The 19,274-nt window shown below is 44.0% G+C and overlaps 1 protein-coding gene across 6 annotated transcripts in view; it reads left to right on the forward strand.

The window, feature by feature from the left end:
* LOC132676268 (solute carrier family 41 member 3) overlaps nt 1-19,274 on the forward strand; it is a 145,662-nt gene that overhangs the window by 97,703 nt on the left and 28,685 nt on the right. Inside the window, exon 10 of one of the 6 annotated variants that reach the window (XM_078442658.2) lies at nt 274-3,338. The exons of the other annotated variants lie outside the window; for them this stretch is intronic. Within the exon in view, the coding sequence (XP_078298784.2) occupies nt 274-341 (68 nt within the window). The 3' untranslated portion in view covers nt 342-3,338. Of the gene's footprint in view, nt 1-273; nt 3,339-19,274 lie in introns of those variants that run through there. 6 annotated transcript variants of the gene reach the window in all.

Raw genomic sequence — 19,274 nt, forward strand, 5'->3', positions numbered from 1 at the left:
CCTTTCCTTTCCTTTCCTTTCCTTTCCTTTCCTTTCCTTTCCCTCCTTCCCTTTCCTTCCTTGCCTCCCTTCCTCCCTTTGTCCCTTCCTCCCTTTCCTCCTTCCTTTCCTTCCCTTTCTCTTTCTCTTTCTTTCTGAAGTTTTATAAACATATGATGTTATATTTGTTTAAGGTGTGTAATATAATGAATCAACAATCTCTCATTTTTGAAAGACAGTTTTGCCAGAGTAGGATTGTTGGTTGACATATTTTTTCCCCAACATTTTGAATAGATCAACCCACTGTCATTTGGCCTCTGAGGCTGTTGAAGAAGACTGTGCTGATTATCTTATTGAGGTAAATGTCATAAATGCTGTCTTCCTTCAGTAAGGTCATTAACAAGAGTCAGCAGACCTCCAGCTTCCTAAGCCTTTTCTGTGAAGTCCATAGCATGAAGGGCTGGGATCACACCAATATCATAAAAATGCTCCAGGTGACTGACAGTACAGAAACACTCTTCCTCATCTCGGAGTACATTAGTTGGGGTGACATATTTGGTTATTTACTGGGCCATGGCTGCATGACAGAGAAAGAGTCTCAAGACAAATTACAGAGCTAGTATGCACTGTGCAGTACTGCCAGTGTCATCAGCCTTCAGGGACCTGAAGCTGGAGAGCCTACTTTTTGGTGTTAACCTGATCATAAAAATTGTAGACTTTGGCCTCAGCAATGAGTTCACCATCAGCCATAAGCTGAACGTCTACTGTGGCAGCCCCCACCCCCCAACTTATGCTGCCTCAGAACTCTTCTGGCCCCATGCTGAATGTGTGGATCCTGGGAACCAGTCTGTCACCATGGTCACTGGTGCCCCTGCCTTTTGTGGGAGAGGACTTCTGGCAGCTATGGAAGCAGATCCTGAGGAGACAATACCATATCCAAAATTCTTCCCTCTTGAATGTGAAAACCTCTTGAGAAAACTGATGGTCCTCAACCCCAGTGACAGAAGAATGTTAGAAGATATGAGAGATCCATAATGTGGTGCAGGAGAAGGAACTCAGGCCTTACAGTGAGCCACCAAGGACCCTCAGGTGACTCAGGTGATGATGAACATGGGCTATGTGTGGGACTAGATCTAGGACCCATCAACAGCCTGGAAGTATGACAGGGGGACGGCCACCTCCTGGATTTTGAGTTCTGAAAAACCCAAGATGGAGGACCATACCATCACAGCAAGGCCCTCCCCTTCTTCTGACTCCAACAGCTGCAATCCTTCCCAAACCCAGGAGGCTCAGCAGGCGTCAGAGGCAGTAGAAAATGCTGCCGGCATGAGCCAGCTATACCTGCCTGGTTGTTCAGTAAAGAAACACAGAGGCCTGAAGGGGACCAGGAGACAGCAGAAGCACATAGTGCCTGCCATTCCCCACCCAGCCTGAAGTGAAGGACCCCCATCTCCAGCACAGCATCTCAGTGTGGCCCTGGAGCATCCTCTGCCTCCAGTTCAGCCCCCAGTGTGGCCCTGGTACCTCCTCCACCCAAGGCACTAGCAGCAGTAATAAAGCCCTGAAGTGTGTTCTCAAAAGGAAACTCCTCCACACCAGGCAGCTTGAGGGTATGACCCCAGCCTCCTCCTTTGGCCAGAGCCAGGGCTGGCATGGAGTGACCATCATGTTCCTCATGTCTTATTCTAAGACACTTGTGTTTTAGGCTGCCAAGCAAGAACCAGAATGGCAAACAAAATAAAGTTAAGTCAGTTTAATCTGTCATGGGGGATGGCCAAGGCAGGGATCAAATACTGGGGAGGTCGAGCCATACTCTATACATTTTAAATGGAAAGAAAAAAAGATGCTGAGCTGCAGGGAGTCTGGCGACATGGTACAGGAGATTGGTCAGAGGCTGGAAGTGGTACAAGAAGACGCTGGGTGTGCAAGGGCACTTAGACCAGAGAACTTGGTTCCATGGACAGAGAGGCTTTCAACCTGCTCTGGAGTTCTCTGCATGGGATTCAAATCAAGAGGGTATCCCACGTCTATGGCCTACAAGAGGAGAGGTCGCTCTAGTTGCAGATTCATCCCTCTGTCCCCGTCATGACTGGGTTTTTCTTGGAACACTAGTCCCCTCCCCTGCTCTTCTCTGTCTTTTCTTCCATGTTTAGAAAAGGAGGGCGGGGAAGTTCTACCAAATCCTGTAATAAAAGCTCCAGAAAGATGTATCACAGATACTGTTTTGCATCCTTGCATTGGGACTGCACATGCCCCACTGGGAGGAGCGTATAGTGATGTAGTACTTGGGAAGTCACCGGAACAATTAAATGGAAAAATGACTTAAGGGAATTATCATGAGAGGATTGCAGGGCAGAAATGCAGAGATTGTGTATTACCTTCCTACACTAACATTGTCCAACATTTTCAGAAGGACCAAGGGGAGCATTTGGGTCCTGTGCCTATGGTAATTGTAACCAAGAGTTCACAACAGGGTAACAAAGTGTCATGAACCAGCCTGTGTGGGAGTCAGAAGTGGTGTGGGGGTGGGCCCCAAAGTGGCTTAGGGGTCACTGAAGCTTGCAACTGAGTTTCTTGACTGTAATGCAGTAGTTGGATCTCTCCACTGTGATGGTTCTTCCTTTTTATAACAGTTGCATGGAGCAGTCCTTCTAAGAGGCCTGAGGTATTGTTTATCCAATTCAAAGTTCAAAGGGGAACTCCATGAGGATCCAGACATTCTGGGGGATTTATGGCAAGAGACAGCAGCCTGGAGGGATGTAGGGGATGCCAAAAAGGTGGCTGTAAAAGCTTGGTTTCCATAAAACAGATATTTACATTTTTTGGCAGTGAATTTGTGGTTTCAGATAGCTATCAGGGAGCTACCCTGTGGGCTTCTAAGAAACATGAAGAATCTCCAAGAGGTCCCCTGACTGCTTTGGTGACGCCCAGCTGCACTGTGTGCACAGTCTTTCAACATGCTGTGACCCTGCCCAGGGATGGTCCTTGCATCTGACCAGAGAAGATGCTCCATCCCCCCTTACAGCAGGGCCAGGGGAAGCAAGAAAAAGTACTAGGGACAGGGTGGGGGTCTTGTGGCTCCCCCCACCGAGTTTTGGTTTTCTTTATGATGGACAATTCAATGTGTGGTCAACCAGTTTTGCTCTCCTTAGAATCCATCCATGGCTCTTCTCCCCTTCAGGGCAAGTCCCAGTCATTTAGTGGGCTTTTAGGACTCTCCTACCTGTCCCCATGAAGACCTTTTCACCATCACCCTGCACTTGCACACACTGAATCATTCACTTTCCCACAGATACATTGCCTATGTGGCTTCCTCTCTGAGAAGCCCATATGCTGGATATTCAGCCAAATGACATTGCCCGCCCCCTCCCCCCCCCCGCCAAGATGAACCACACATAGATCCCACCTGAAGAATTCATGGTCCAGTTGGGAAGACAAGGCAGGAACATAACTACAGTACATTCACCTGTTCATAGGTGCAAGGGGAGGGATATTCAAAGCACAGCACATGTTCATCTGCTGCTGGAGGTATCAGGGTGGCTTCCTGAAGGAGGTGGTGTCTAGTAGGCCCCAGGTGTATGGGTTTGACACAAGAAGTGGAGAAGGGGCATTCTAGACAGAAGGAAGCTGGAGTGTTAGGTTAATCAGATTAGAGATAGTGAGAGTAGGGAGGGAGGGATTGGACTAGCACCCTTTGTGTACAGGACCACCCCACTGGTGCATTTTGCTATGTGTCTCTAAAAATGAACATCCCACAGCTCAGGGCCTGGAAAGCAATCAGCTCTGATGGTGAAGCGCTCTGCTAATAAAACTTTCTCCTTCTGTGAGCTGTGGGCCTGGCTGCTGGGCCAGTGGCTTCCGCTGATCTCCCTCATTAGTCAAAGCTCAGTTTCACGGGAAAGGGTTTGGGTTTTGTTCTGAAGAGCAGGGGATCCACTCCTGCCAGGGATCCGGCAGGGATTGATATAGTTGACTTCCATTGGGCATGACACATCTAGCTGCTGTGGGCTCTAGGTGGGAGAGTGGGAGCCAGAGCCCCTCCCTAGGAGAAGTAGGTCACTGTGGTCATCCAAAAAAAGGAGACCTAGCGTACTGGGAATCTGGGGGTTAGGGAGGGCAAGGCACAAAGGAATGGAGAAGTGGAGGGGATAGGAGAGAAGGGGACTAGAGGGGGAAGGAGGGGGTGGCCTGGAGGTCTTAGAAGGTAGTTTCTGCAAAACTGGCCTAGGAAATGACTGTCCAGTGACAGAGGAAGAAAACAATCAAGAACGATTTTTAGATTATTGACTCAAACTGCGAAGACAGTGGTAGTTTTTACTGAGAGTGAAGATGGGTCAGAAATAAGATTTGTTGAACAAGACTGAGAGTCCCCTTGGGGACCTAGGAAGTTTAGCAGACCTCATTAGAAAGCACATTTCTAAGCTCATTGTATCTCCCCACAGTGCCAAAGCTTCTTCAGAAACATGATTTTTAAGCAGTATGGTAATTATTATATAGTACAATACATACCTGATCATCGTATTGATAAGGCATTTAAATTGCTTCTAATTTTTGGCCATTATACTCAACACCACAGTGAACATTTTGTACATTAATCTTTGTCAGCATCTTTGATTATTTTATAATTGTGTATTTTATTTTTTTATTGAAGTATAGTTAACATACAATATTATATGAGTTTCAAATGTACAAAATGTAGTTTAACATTTATATACATGCAAAATTAACACCATGGTAACACTACCTACCCTCTGTCACCATACAGAGTTGTTACACATTATAAACTATATTCCCCATTATGTATGCTGCATCCCCACGTCTTATTTATTTTATAACTGGGAGTTTGTACCTTTGTACCTGGAAGATTACCCTTTCCCCATTTCATCTACCACCATCCTCTCCCCTCTGTCAACTACCAGATTATTCTTTGTGTCTATGAATCAGATTCTATTTGTTTCATTTTTTAGGAATTCCACATATAAGTGAAATCATATGGTATGTCTTTCACTGACTTATTCCGCTTGGCATAATGTCCTCCAGATCCACCCATTTGTCACAAATGGGAAGATTTCGTTCTTTTTTAATGTAATACTTCATTGTGTATCTGTATATTACATTCTTCTTTATCCATTCATCTATTGATGGACAGTTGGGTTGCTTTCATATCTTGGCTATTGTCAATAATGCTGCAATAAACATTGGGAGACATAGATCTCTTGGAAGTAGTATTTTTGTTTTCTTAAAATAAATACCAAAGACTGTAATTGATGGACTGGTAGTTCTATTTTTAATTTTTTTGAGGAACCATCACACTGTTTTCCACAGTGGCTGCACCAATTTACATTCCCACCAACAGCGCATGAGCATTCCCTTTTCTCCATATCCTCGCCAATACTTGCTATTTCTTATCTTTTTTGATAATAGCCATTCTGACAGGTATGAGGTGATATTTCATTGTGCTTTTGATTTGCATTTCTCTGATGATTAGTGATATTGACCATCTTTTCATGAGCCTGTTGATCATGAGTATGTCTTCTTTGGAAAAATATCTATGCTGGTGCTGTGCTCATTTTTAAATTGGATTGTTTACTTTTTTTAATGTTTATTTATGTTTGACAGAGAGAGACAGAGCATGAGTGGGGGAGGGGCAGAGAGAAAGGGAGACACAGAATCTGAAACAGGCTCCAGGATCTGAGCTGTCGGCACAGAGCCCGACACGGGGCTCGAACTCACAGACCGTGAGATCATGACCTGACCGAAGTCCGATGCTCAACCTACTGAGCCACTCAGGCGCCCCTGGATTGTTTACTTTTTATTGAGTTGTGTGAATTCTTTATCTATTTTGGATGTTAACTCCCGTATTTGCAACATTTGCAAATATCTTCTTCCATTCAGTGTATTGCCTTTTCATTTCATTATTGGTTTCCTTTGCTGTGCAAAAGCTTTTTAGTTTGATGTCATCAAAGTTGTTCATTTTTGCTTCTGTTTCCCTTGTGTGAGAAGGCAGATCCAAAATACATACATACATACATACATACACACATACTGTTCAGAATGATGTTCAAAAGCTTACTGCTTATGTTTTTTCTAGGAGATTTGTGGTTTCTTGACTTACATGTAAGTCTTTTTTTTAATGGAGAAATTTTTATTTATTTTTATTTTTAAGTATAATTTATTGTCAAATTGGTTTCTATACAACACCCACTGCCCATCCCAACAAGTGCCCTCCTCCCTGCCCATCACCAACTTTCCCCTCTCCCACACCCCCCATCTACCCTTAGTTTGTTCTCAGTCCGTAAGAGTCTTTTATGGTTTGCCTCCCTCCCAATCTGTAACTTTTTTTTCCCTCTTCCCCTCCCCCATGGTCTTCTGTTAAATTTCTCAAGATCCACATATAAGTGAAAACGTATGGTATCTCTCTTTCTCTGCCTGGCTTATTTCACCCTGGAGGGCATAATACTCTCCAGTTCCATCCACATTGCTTCAAATGACCAGATTTCATTCTTTCTCATTGCCAAGTAGTATTCCATTCTATATATAAACCACATCTTCTTTATCCATTGATCCATCGATGGACATTTGGGCTCTTTCCATACTTTGGCTATTGTTGATACTGCTGATGTAAACATTGTGGTACATGTGCCCCTATGCATCAGTACTCCTGTATCCTTTGGGTAGATTCCTAGCAGTGCTATTTCCGAGTCATAGGGTAGTTCTATTTTTAATTTTTTGAGGGGCCTCCACACAGTTTTCCAGAGTGGCTGCACCAGTTTGCAGTCCCACTAGCAATGCAAGAGGGTTCCTGTTTCTCCACATCCTCTCCAGCATCTATAGTCTCCTGATTTGTTCATTTTAGCTACTCTGACTGGTGTCAGGTGATATCTCATTGTAGTTTTCATTTGTATTTCCCTGATGATGAGTGACTTTGAGCATCTTTTCATGTGTCTGTTGGCCATCTGGATATCTTCTTTGGAAAAGTGTCTATTCATGTCTTCTGCCCATTTATTCACTGGATTATTTGTTTTTTGGGTGTGGAATTTGGTGAGTTCTTTATAGATGTTAGATACTAGCCCTTTATTCGATGTATCATTTGCAAATATCTTTTCCCCTTCCGTCAGTTGCCTTTTAGTTTTGTTGATTCCTTTGTAGTGAAGAAGCTTTTTATCTTGATGAGGTCCCAATAGTTCATTTTTGTTTTTAATTCCCTTGCCTTTGGAGATGTGTCAAAAAGTAAGAAATTGCTGCAGCTGAGGTAAAAGAGGTTTTTCCCTGCTTTCTCCTCTAGGGTTTTGATGGTTTCCTGTCTCACATTCATATCCTTCATCCATTTTGAGTTTATTTGTATGTATGGTGTAAGAAAGTGGTCTAGTTTCATTCTTCTGCATGTTGCTGTCCAGTTCTCCCAGCACCATTTGTAAAAGAGACTGTGTTTTTTCCATTGGGTACTCTTTTCTGCTTTGTCAAAGATTAGTTGTCCATACATTTGTGGGTCCAATTCTAGGGTCTCTATTCCATTGCTCTATGTGTTTTTGTGCAAATACCATACTGTCTTGATGATTACAGCTTTGTAGTAGAGACCAAAGTCTGGGATTGTGATGCCTGTCATTTTGGTTTTCTTCTTCAGTATTACTTTGGCTATCCGGGGTCTTTTGTGGTTCCATACAAATTTTAAGAATGTTTGTTCTAGCTTTGAGAAGAATGCTGGTGCAATTTTGATTGGTATTGCTGTGAATGTATAGATTGCTTTGGGTATTATTGACATTTTAACAATATTTATTCTTCCAATCCCTGAGCATGCAATGTTTTTCCATTTCATTGTATCTTCTTCAATTTCCTTCATAAGCTTTCTATAGTTTTAAGCATACAGATCTTTTACATCTTTGGTTAGGTTTATTCCTAGGTATTTTATGGTTCTTGGTGCAATTGTGAATGGGATGTTTCTTTATTTCTCTTTCTGTTGCTTCATTATTGGTGTATAAAAATTCAACCAATTTGTGTACATTAATTTTGTACCCTGCGACTTTGCTGAACTCATGTATCAGTTCTTGCAGACTTTTGGTGGAGTCTGTCGGGTTTTCCATGTAGAGTATCATTTCATCTGCGAAAAGTGAAAATTTGACTTCATCTTTGCCAATTTTGATGTCTTTTATTTCATTTTGTTGTCTGGATTGCTGATGCTAGGACTTCCAATACTATGTTAAACAATAGAGGTGAGAGTGGACATCCCAGTCGTGTTCCTGATCTCAGGCGGAAATCTCTCAGTTTTTCCCCATTGAGGATGACATTAGCTGTGGGCTTTTCAGAAATGGCTTCTGTGATGTTTAAGTATGTTCCTTCTATCCCGTCTTTCTTGAGGGCTTTCATCAAGAAAGGATGCTGTATTTTGTCAAATGCTTTTTCTGCATCTATTGACAGGACCATATGGTTCTTATCTTATCATTTGGTACTTTTCTATTATTCTCCCACTCTCTGGCCCAGTCACCTTTGCCAGCCAAAGAGCTTCAGAGTTCGTAATGGGGTTACACTAGCAATTTGCTAGCAAATCTAATGAAAAGCATCCACTGGCCTATGATTTTCAACTGGTTCTTGAATTATGAATTAATGCAATTTATCTCATGGACAATCTCTTATAAAACATGATCTCGGGATATGGGGTGGTTGGGTGGTGGGAGGGAACGTTTTTTAAAGGGATGTGGCAGACATGTCCATGTGGCTCCCGGTGGCATTATCCACTACTGCAAGTAACCAGACTTTGAACTGCGCATATGGCTGCTCAGGCTACAGAGTTCCTAGCATCCTCTGTGGCTGGGCTGGTTGTGTGACCAGGATGTCCCCCCTGGATGGGAAGCAAAGTGATTTGTACTTCTGGGATGTCTCCTAGCAGAGAGAATCAGGCACTTTCTGCTTCTCTCCCTGTCCTGCTGCTGGGATGTGAGCTCCATCCTTGCCTGTGTGGACAAGGGCAACTCCTCTGGGATGACAAGGCTTCAGGGAGAGGGGCTTCCTGGAGCAGCCCTACCAGGCCAGCCCTGGACTGTCTGCCTCTAGACCAAGCAGGAGAGAGATGCAAACTCATGCAAGGGACCTCTTTGACAGCAGCTGAACCTTATTCTAACCAGGACAGCAGTCTTGGGGAAGAGTTTTCTGTGTGGTTCCTTTGGGCCAGGCTGCTCCTAGAACCACAGCCCTCTGAAATTCTCAGCCCTTCCTTCCATAGGGTGAACAGTCAAGTTCAGCTCCCACCACCCCCTCTCAAGGTACTTCTCTGGAAATTCTCTGGAAGATTGGTGTTCCCAAATAAACAAGCCTGGAGCTAATATCTTCCAGGGGGCTTCATCTTGTACTTTCTTCTATCACTTGTGCATTCCCAGTCTCTTCCTCAGATGCCTGGTCTCATCCATATAATTTCCTATATGCCCTCCATTCTTATGAAGTCTGAAACTTTATGGGGGAAAGGAACTCTAATATATTTTAATGTATTAAACTTGAGAATATTATGAAAAGATGCATAGTTTACTCATTTGTCCACTCTTCAAAATGCCTAGGAGGTCTCTTGACATTCACTATTTTAAAATATTGTGTATTCATAAGTGTGTTATAGTAAGGTAAACATATCAGGAGATGGCCTTTTATTGAAAAGACAGTTTTTACTCAGAGCTCCCAGAGGAGGGGCAAATCACACCATACAGGGCCACATGTGCCATGGTGGTCAGGAGGCAGAGGGAGTAGGTGGGAAAATGTAAGAAAGTTCCTTATTCCAGTTTTCTTAGAAAGGAACAGGTAGGAAAGTTAAGCAGGCTTAGGACTGGATGGCTTGAATACTTTCAGGACTCTGGAACATAGAGGTTGTCCCTAGTTTTCTGGTACATGGCCCTGGCATTATTAGGGCAGGTGGATAGTGGCCCCAAGTGTGAGAGTCTGATAGATGAAGTGGTTGGAGTTGTGGACACAGGATGGATTGGTTGCTGTTTGAAAAGGATACCCCTTGGAGAATGATTCCTCTAAGTTGAAATGGTGAGCAGGTGGCACAAAAACAGACACATAGACCAATGGAATAGAATAGAAACCCCAGAACTAGACCCACAAACGTATGGCCAACTCATCTTTGACAAAGCAGGAAAGAACATCCAGTGGAAAAAAGACAGTCTCTTTAACAAATGGTGCTGGGAGAACTGGACAGCAATATGCAGAAGGTTGAAACTAGACCACTTTTTCACACCATTCACAAAAATAAACTCAAAATGGATAAAGGACCTGATTGTGAGACAGGAAACCATCAAAACCCTAGAGGAGAAAGCAGGAAAAGACCTCTCTGACCTCAGCCATAGCAATCTCTTACTCAACACATCCCCAAAGGCAAGGGAATTAAAAGCAAAAATGAATTACTGGGACCTTATGAAGATAAAAAGCTTCTGCACAGCAAAGGAAACAACCAACAAAAAGGAAACAACCAACAACTAAAAGGCAACCAATGGAATGGGAAAAGATATTTGCAAATGACATATCGGACAAAGGGCTAGTATCCAAAATCTATAAAGAGCTCACCAAACTCCACACCCAAAAAACAAATAACCCAGTGAAGAAATGGGCAGAAAACATGAATAGACACTTCTCTAAAGAAGACATCCGGAGGGCCAACAGGCACATGAAAAGATGCTCAACGTCGCTCCTCATCAGGGAAATACAAATCAAAACCACACTCAGATATCACCTCACGCCAGTCAGAGTGGCCAAAATGAACAAATCAGGAGACTATAGATGCTGGAGAGGATGTGGAGAAATGGGAACCCTCTTGCACTGTTGGTGGGAATGCAAATTGGTGCAGCCACTCTGGAAAACAGTGTAGAGGTTCCTCAAAAAATTAAAAATAGACCTACCCTATGACCCAGCAATAGCACTGCTAGGAATTACCCAAGGGATACAGGAGTACTGATGCATAGGGGCACTTGTACCCCAATGTTTATAGCAGCACTCTCAACAATAGCCAAATTATGGAAAGAGCTGAAATGTCCATCAACTGATGAATGGATAAAGAAATTGTGGTTTACATACACAGTGCAGTACTACATGGCAATGAGAAAGAATGAAATATGGCCCTTTGTAGCAATGTGGATGGAACTGGAGAGTGTGATGCTAAGTGAAATAAGCCATACAGAGAAAGACAGATACCATATGGTTTCACTCTTATGTGGATCTTGAGAAACTTAACAGAAACCCATGGGGGAGGGGAAGGAAAAAAAAAAAAAGAGGTTATAGTGGAAGAGAGCCAAAGCATAAGAGACTCTTAAAAACTGAGAACAAACTGAGGGTTGATGGAGGGTGGGAGGGAGGGGAGGGTGGGTGATGGGTATTGAGGAGGGCACCTTTTGGGATGAGCACTGGGTGTTGTATGGAAACCAATTTGACAATAAATTTCATATATTAAAAAAATTTAAAAAAATAAAGTCTATTTTGTCTGAAAAAAAAGAAAAAAGAAATGGTGAGCAGGAAGGCTGGAGGCCTAGATGAAGTGACTCAGACATACCAATGGGTTGTTACAACAAGGCGTGTCCAGTGTACACATGTAGGCAGATGCACATGCTAAAACACCACATTTAGCAAGCTAGAAACATGGTCCATACAAGAGATACATATCAGCTCACATGTCACTTCCTAAGAGAAGGCTTCCCTGCCTACACAATCTATAGTGACAGCCTCCCCCACCCCAAGTCTCCCTAGCTATTACTCACTTCATACCTTCAGGGCATTCAGAGCCCCACCCCTGCTCAGCACAAGCTGCCCCACCTGGAGGAAAAGTCCTCACAGCGGGCACAATGTCCTGTGCAATCTCTTCAACATGACTGTCCCCTGCCCCTGCTGTTCATAGCCCCCTCCTGTCCACTCCAGCCCACTTATAAGCTTCCTGAGTCCCCATCTTTCCTCTGTAGCACATACCCCTTCTAACATGCTGTGTTCACTGTCTCCCCTCCAAAGCATCAGTGCCACATTCTTTCCCTAAGTGAGTGAGGCAGGCATTACACCATAGGCCTCACCAGCATTCTGTCTGTGCTATGATCTGAATGTTTATTCCCTGTCCCCTCCCCTGCTCCAAATTCATATGTTGAAATCCTAATGCCCAATGTGAAATTGTTAGGAGCTGGGGCCCTTGGAACGTGTTTAGGTAATGAGGCTAGAGTTTCATGAATGAGATTAGTGCTTCTATAAAAAGGCTCCACACTGACACCTAGCCCCTTCCGCCATGCAAAGACATAGCAAGAAGCCACCAGATATGAACCAGGAAAAGGTCCCTTACCCAACCATGCTGGTACCATGATCTTGACTTTCAGCCTCCAAATAGGTTTGCTTTTTATAAGTTATCCAGTCTGCTATATTTTGTTATAGCAACCTGAATGGACTAACACACCCAGTGTGCACTGTGTTTCAGCCCTCAGCATGGGTGAGCTTCCCTGCTTCATTCTCTGCTAGATGGATAGCCATTCATTCATTCATTTGTTCATCCATTTGTCATGTTTTTGTTCCAGTTCAGTGGCTGCCCCTGGCTCATCTTGTAGACCCAACTCAGATGGCACTTCCTTCATGAAGACCATCTTGGGCCTCACTCTCTCCTGCAGGCCTCTATGGTCTCACTTGGGTCCCTTAGTCTGTTTAGTGTCAGTCTCAGTCAATTGATAGTGATGCTATCAGTTAGGAGTGCCTGAGGCCCTCACCTGGGCATGTACTACTTGTGATGAGTACCCACAGGCATTTCCCCATCCAGAGCCACTGTTGAGGCTGGACTGGCCCTTGTGGTTCTTATTATGATTGCAAGATGCACCACAGCAACAACCACCAAAGAACTTTGAAAAAAAATACTCACAGGTCCTGGAGGGTACACAGCACACCCAAGGGCCACACATTAGGGTCTCAGGTAGGGAGAGAAAAGCAGACTTGGGAGTGTGCCTTTATTGAAGTCTCAGGAGGTGTGTCAAGGGTTTCAAGGTTCACTCTTTATTGGAAAATTATAGGGATTAAAGTATAAGAAGGGAGTCACTCAAGTGGTCAGTTATCCAGGGCTTAATAAAAGGGGAATTTCATAGTTGCTGTGACCTGGTTTCTCATCTAGCTGTTTCCCCAGTAGCTGTGTCAAACAGCTGGCAATGGGTTTATTCACAATGGATATCTTTGAAATGGCTACCTTGGCAATCAAAAGCTGCATGTCAGGCAGGTTGTGTAGGTGCCAGTGCTGTGTTTACACTCTGATGATGTCTCCAGCCTGTGAGCTCTATGAGAACTCTGGGCCAGATGTGGAAAGGGGCTCAGAAAAATGTGATTATGGATAAGACACTGAATAGATGAAATTTTTAAACAGAGGCTCTATGTGGGTCAAGTTCACCAAAGGTGAGATTCTTCTCCCTTCTCCCTCCCTCCTGGACCAAGCCTCAATCACTAACAGGAGTCTGAGAGACCTCCTGCCATCTTCACCTCATCCAAACCATTAGCATTCTACATGATTTTTATGTGAAATTTTAATTTTGTTAGCCTTTTACATGACTCTACGTCTGAATAATAAACTTAATCTTCACTCCAGAGGCAGAGATCCCTCTGTTCTATCTCAGACTGGACAGGACAATAGGAAAGTGCAGGATGTTTAGAAGGAGATGGAAGTACAGGGCTTCCAGGCAGTAGGAAGGAAGTGAGGAAACAGACCAATCCAGGCAAGAGCCAACCCCCACCCCACCATGACCCATTTACTCTTCTACAACCTGTTTCTGTGGTAGATGGTCTGTTCTTTAGACAGAGCTTTAGGGGTCACCACACCTAGGTTTTAATCCTTCTACTGGACTTAGGCAAGTCATTTGGGCCTTTGCAGCCTCAGTTCCTAGCCTAAGTGAATCTGCCAGTGGCCACCTCATAGTGATGCTGCGCCAGATGTGGTATCAGAGGCAGGGCTGGCCAGGCACCTGCACTGGTCACTGCGAAGCTGAAACTGTGGTTCCACCCTGTCCTGTTAGTGTCATCCACAGAGCAGAAGCCAGAAGTATGACCAGTGTTTAAGGAGGGCCTGGGTGGAGCAATGCATGAAGGAGTAAGAGAAGGGCAGGAAGTTCAGGTTTAGCACAGAAAATGAGCCACTTGGCTTTTCTCCCAGACACTTCAGCTACCCAACCCTGAACCTGGGTGAGAGACTGCCTGGGAAAATAGGGTGCTGTAGGCTTATGCCTCCCACCCTTTTCTGCTGCTGCTGTCACCACCTCAAGTGAGGCTCCCTCCAGACACCTCCTGCCTCTTTCCGTCCCTACCTCCAACCCCCAAACTTCACCTACCCACTTCAGTCCCTGTAGCCATCTCTGTCCCCCTACCGCTGGGTGGGCAGACAGCATCCCAGCCTTTCCCCTTCGAACCTTACCCAGACCCAGGGCCAACCAGGGGCTCCCTATAACCTCTTCCCCATGGAATCCTGGGAGCCCCAAGCAATCCACTTGGTACCCCAACCATCTAAGCCCTGGGATGAGGCTCCAACTTTGAAGAGACAGCCCTTCTTTTCATGATACTCAGGCTGCTTTACCAAGGGACAGACATCTTCCCCCTAGAGCAAGTAAAAAAACCCGTCCAGTCTTGAGGAGACAAGAGTGATCCAGACCTCAGGCCCTACTGTCTCTCTTATTGCTGCTGCTCTCAGGAAACAGTGAGCCACTCTCAGCAAGTCCAGGGTCACTTGACATAAAGACAAAACTCAAAAGCAAAGAGAGAAACACAGAAACACATCCCAGTTGCACTTTGAGGCTGGGCAGGAATCAGAGTGGAACCCTCCTCAAGAGATGGCACTTCTCAGGACCTTCAGGTGACTGCCAGCCCCAGGGCACTGCCTCCTGTCCTGACCCAGGCCACGCATGGCCACCCTCCTTTTCAGGAGCTGCACTCCTCTTCAGAGCCCCCCCTCCCTCTGAAGCTCTCATTTTTGTCTGCTGTTGAAAGGATAGCTTTAACTGGGTCCTGGTTTGGGTGGGTGGGTGGCACATGGGACTCCAAGAAGGGCAGCATGGCCTGGTTGGTTCTTCTGGTTGTGATGATGGTTGTGGTTTGGTTAAGGCAAGTTGGGGTTGGGCAAAAGGGGCAGTTAGGGCCAGGGCTGGGCTGCACTGAGGGCCAGAAGGGGCTCCAATGACCTTGGGCTCCGCAGCCAGATGCCTCTGGCCACACCCTGCTCCTGAATATGCTGGATCTGGGCGGGTCTCAGGAGCAAGGTCAGGGGTGGGCCTGAAGAGTCTCAGATGTGAGAGCAGGATGTTGGAGGCCCCTGGTACTCCCATCGGTAGGAGAGCACTGCCAGGACTGGCTCCCTGCTGGCCTTCTAGTAACCAGAGGGTAGGTGGCATAGTGGATTCCTAAGAAGGGCTGGGCTGCTGTCTTCTGAGTGTGCTGCTGGCTCTGAGTGGGTGGGGCAAGTTGTGGCAGGGCAGGAATGTAGTACTTAATGGCACTGTATTGAGTCTTTTTAAAAAAATTTTTGCTGGGCTGAAGCTCTTATTTCCAGGATCTGTGTGGATAAGCAAGTCAAATTTAAATGCTCTATTTGAAACATAAAAGAAAGAAAAATATAACAATGTGCACCATTCAGGGGGCAGAAATTTCTAGAGAAAAACTAAAGTTGCACAGCAGCAGTTATGACCTTCAATAATATTTTGTTACGTTGAAAGATATATTCTGCCACATATCTTGCAGGGGAAACTTCTTTCAAGAAGTGTCACACCTAGTCTATTTCACATAGTTAAAAATGGCTAAATCTGTAAGTCTTTTACTTTTAGCAATGAAGAAGTAGGACCACAGAAGCTAGATGACATTGTTTATGGCAATCACGAGTCGGCATTTTTATTATATAACCCCCAGGATGAAAGACTGTTTGTTCCCTCCACCACTCTGCCTTATACTATCCTTTACTGCCAGACTTCATCTTACTAAAAACCCCATGTCATCAAATTTCCCTTGTTCTATCCAAAAAATGTCCTGCAGTGTAAGCCACTTGCCTCTTTGTTTTCTGTAAGGCTAGAATATAGCCAGCCAGGATTTTAGTACAAGGACCTTTCCCATTCTTGACTGGTTATCTCTATCTCAGTGCTATGCCAAGTTCTCTAATGTTTTCTCTCTGGGGATTATTTCCCAAACCTGGCTACTCTTCCCAGGACAGGCGCCTGTTCTGCCCATCTCTCAGGCTGTGTAGCCCTGAATGTGTCAACTGTCCTAACAAAGGTGAGTTCACAGGCCAACGTGAGCAAGCACTAGCTGTGAAGATGATGTGATATTAAACTGGTCTGAAAAGCAACATGGGAACAGCAAACCGATCTGAATTGTTCAGGTTAAAATATTCCAGTTGAGAGTAACATTGAGATATAGGAGAGGAAAAAAGGTGTAATGACCATCTAATGCACCTGAATGAGTCAATCATGTCTGGTGAGTGGACGGAACCAGCAGTGAAGGATTCAGATGAAGACTAAGGACAGAAACAACAATAAAGAAGTCAGGCTCAACTCAAAGTTTAGAGGAACTGAAGTGCCTCAATTTGTATTCCTGCAAGATAACTGACAGTGATTTGTCAACCGTCATGCTCGGTGTGCCATGTTGTCTCTGGCATACTTCCTTATGAGGAAGTAGTGAAGGGCCCAAAACTTCAGTATTTTTCAGAAATAATTTCAAGTTCTGTAGGTCCAACTCGTAAATAGCACAGCCCTGATTCTATTATGTCTTGTCCTTGTCTTGAGCTTTTTCCACTTTTCCTTGCTTTTGGTGATTCTTTCTCTTTGTTTTTATTCCACACAGCTAGTGCAGACCGCTGCCACCACCTACCCCCTCAGCAGAGCTCCCTCTGTGGTGTCTACCATCCCCACCACTGACAGCCCCCATACTCCCTAGTCCAGGAACTGAGTTTCTGGCTCAGAGCTTTCCTTTTTCCAGGCCCCCGGAAGCCTTAAGTGTTGCAACGACCAGTGTTTTGTTATGTATATTTTCCACAATTTAAAAATAAGGGACTTGGTGGCACATGAATATATATATGTCGCTGTACATATATATTTTTAATATTATGTACATAAAATATTAAGGTGAGTAATAAAGCACTGGTATATGTTAAAACATAGGTGAGCCTTAGATACATGATGCTAAGCATAAGAAAGAAGGCAGACGTACATGGCTACATATTTTATTCCATTTACTTAAAATATTCAGAATAGGCAAATCCATAGAGGGAAAAAAAGCATATTGGTGATTGCCAGGGGTTGGGAGGGGGGTGGAAAAGGAAGTGATCATTTAATCAGGGCTGGGTTTCTCTTCCCCACTCCAACTTTACTGGAATATGGTTGACATATAACATTGTATAGTGTAAGATGTACAATGTGATGATTTGATACATGTACATATTGTGAAATGGTTATCACTGTAAGATTAGTGAAGGCATCCTTTTTTCACATAATTATCATTTTGTTGTTGTCATTATGATGAGAATATTAAAGCTCTACTTTTACAGTTAACTTTCTCGTATACAACAGAGTATTGTTAAATATGACCGCCATGCTTCACACTAGATGCCCTGAACCTGGGTTTCTTTTTGAGGTGGTGATAATGTTCTGGAATTAGACAATGATGACGGTTTGTATAACTTCCTGAATAGACTGTAAATAACTGAATTGTACACTTTTAAAAGAGTAGATTTTGTGGTATGTGAATTATATCTCAGTTTTTTTAAGCTGTATGGATAAATAAATAACTCATTTGGGAAAAAAAGTTAACTTATAAAACATATATATTCTGGGCGCTTTATTTGGTCCCTGTCTACTAATCTCCCTAGACATCAGTAAAGACCACCCAAATGAGAACACACACTGTTCATTCAGAGCTTGCTCTAAATAGCAAGGGACTCAGCCATGACCATGTGCTCTTTTGGAAGAGACTCAAAGGCATAGGGAGAAGTAGAAAGCTTTATGGGGTGAAAAGGAATGTACAGCCTGATCAGAGGTTGTGACTGGGGAAACAGGAAGCATATTGGCTAGAAGAAGGCATTTTATGTGATTAGTTAGCTTTCCTAACTTAGAATCAGGACTAAAAATGAGAGGAACTCCAAGGCTGGTTGCTTCATGTTGTGGGTTAGGGCTTCTCAGGTTGGAGCAAGCAATTCACGTTCTTAAAGATACAGAAAATTCCATGTACTGAAACCCCCTCTTGCACTGTCTTCAATAAATTGTACACTGTCAGTGGATAGAGAAATTTTATGCAGTCAATCACAATTAACTACAAAAATGGTAACAATGACAAGAGTGATGAGTAACAACAGTGATACTTATTATGATTACTCTAAACCTCAGGATCTATCACTTTGCCAGTCCTCACTTTAAAGTAAATAGAAAATAAAATTTAGCTAGTTTGCTTTAACTAAAAGAATACTTTTCTGCTGCCACCACTGCAGGCCCTGGCAAGAGTACCAATTAACCATCAGGGTGTGTGTGTGTGTGTGTGTGTGTGTGTGTATCTCCCCTTTCCTTCTGGCACTCCTGAACTTGCTGTTGTGGCCATGGCTGTGCCAACAAACCCAAGACTTCTGTAAGTTTGGGTTACTGGTAGTTGAAAGCACACAATGTCTATATGGTGGGTCCAGGTGCAAAAAGTTAACCCTTCCCTCCTATGTGCTCTGCAAAGGAATAAACTTCCCTTGGGAAGGCAGCCCAAGGCTCCTGGACTGAAGAACTACACTTAGTGTAGGTCGGGACAGGTAGCAACAGACTTGCATGGCTGAGGCAGATGAATGAATTGCCTGGGGCTCCCAGTATGAGGGGAAAGGCTGAGGACACAGGGACCCTGAAGATCAGGGTCCTATTGGCTCCCAGTTCACTTTGGCCTTGAAGGAGCTGGGATGTCAGCTGCCTGCCACAGGACTGTAAGTAGGAGACAGCAGACAGGAGGAAGTGTGGCTTATAGTTTATGAAGCCAGTTTTTGACTGTTGACACCAGGGTATAGGAAAGACTTTATTCTTGTCCTTCACAAATGTTTAAGCTATTCCAATTCCCTGCCTTTCCATAGAAGTTTGAAAAAGTTCCATTTTTTTTTTTTTCTGTCTACACTTTGGCAATTCTAGCACTTGCTATATTCATTTAGTAGTTCATGAACATGTTTCTATCTCAGAACCTACAGATCTATCTCATTATAATGATATAAATAAACCAAAAATGGATAGTATTGCATTGTATGGATGTGCTGCAATTTACTTCCCTGGTCCCACTTAATGATTATTTATTACAAACATTCTGTATGGTCAAGCTTATCAATCTTT

The sequence above is a fragment of the Panthera onca genome, chromosome A2, assembly GCF_046562875.1.
Source record: "Panthera onca isolate mPanOnc1 chromosome A2, mPanOnc1 haplotype 2, whole genome shotgun sequence".
Taxonomy (NCBI): domain Eukaryota; kingdom Metazoa; phylum Chordata; class Mammalia; order Carnivora; family Felidae; genus Panthera; species Panthera onca.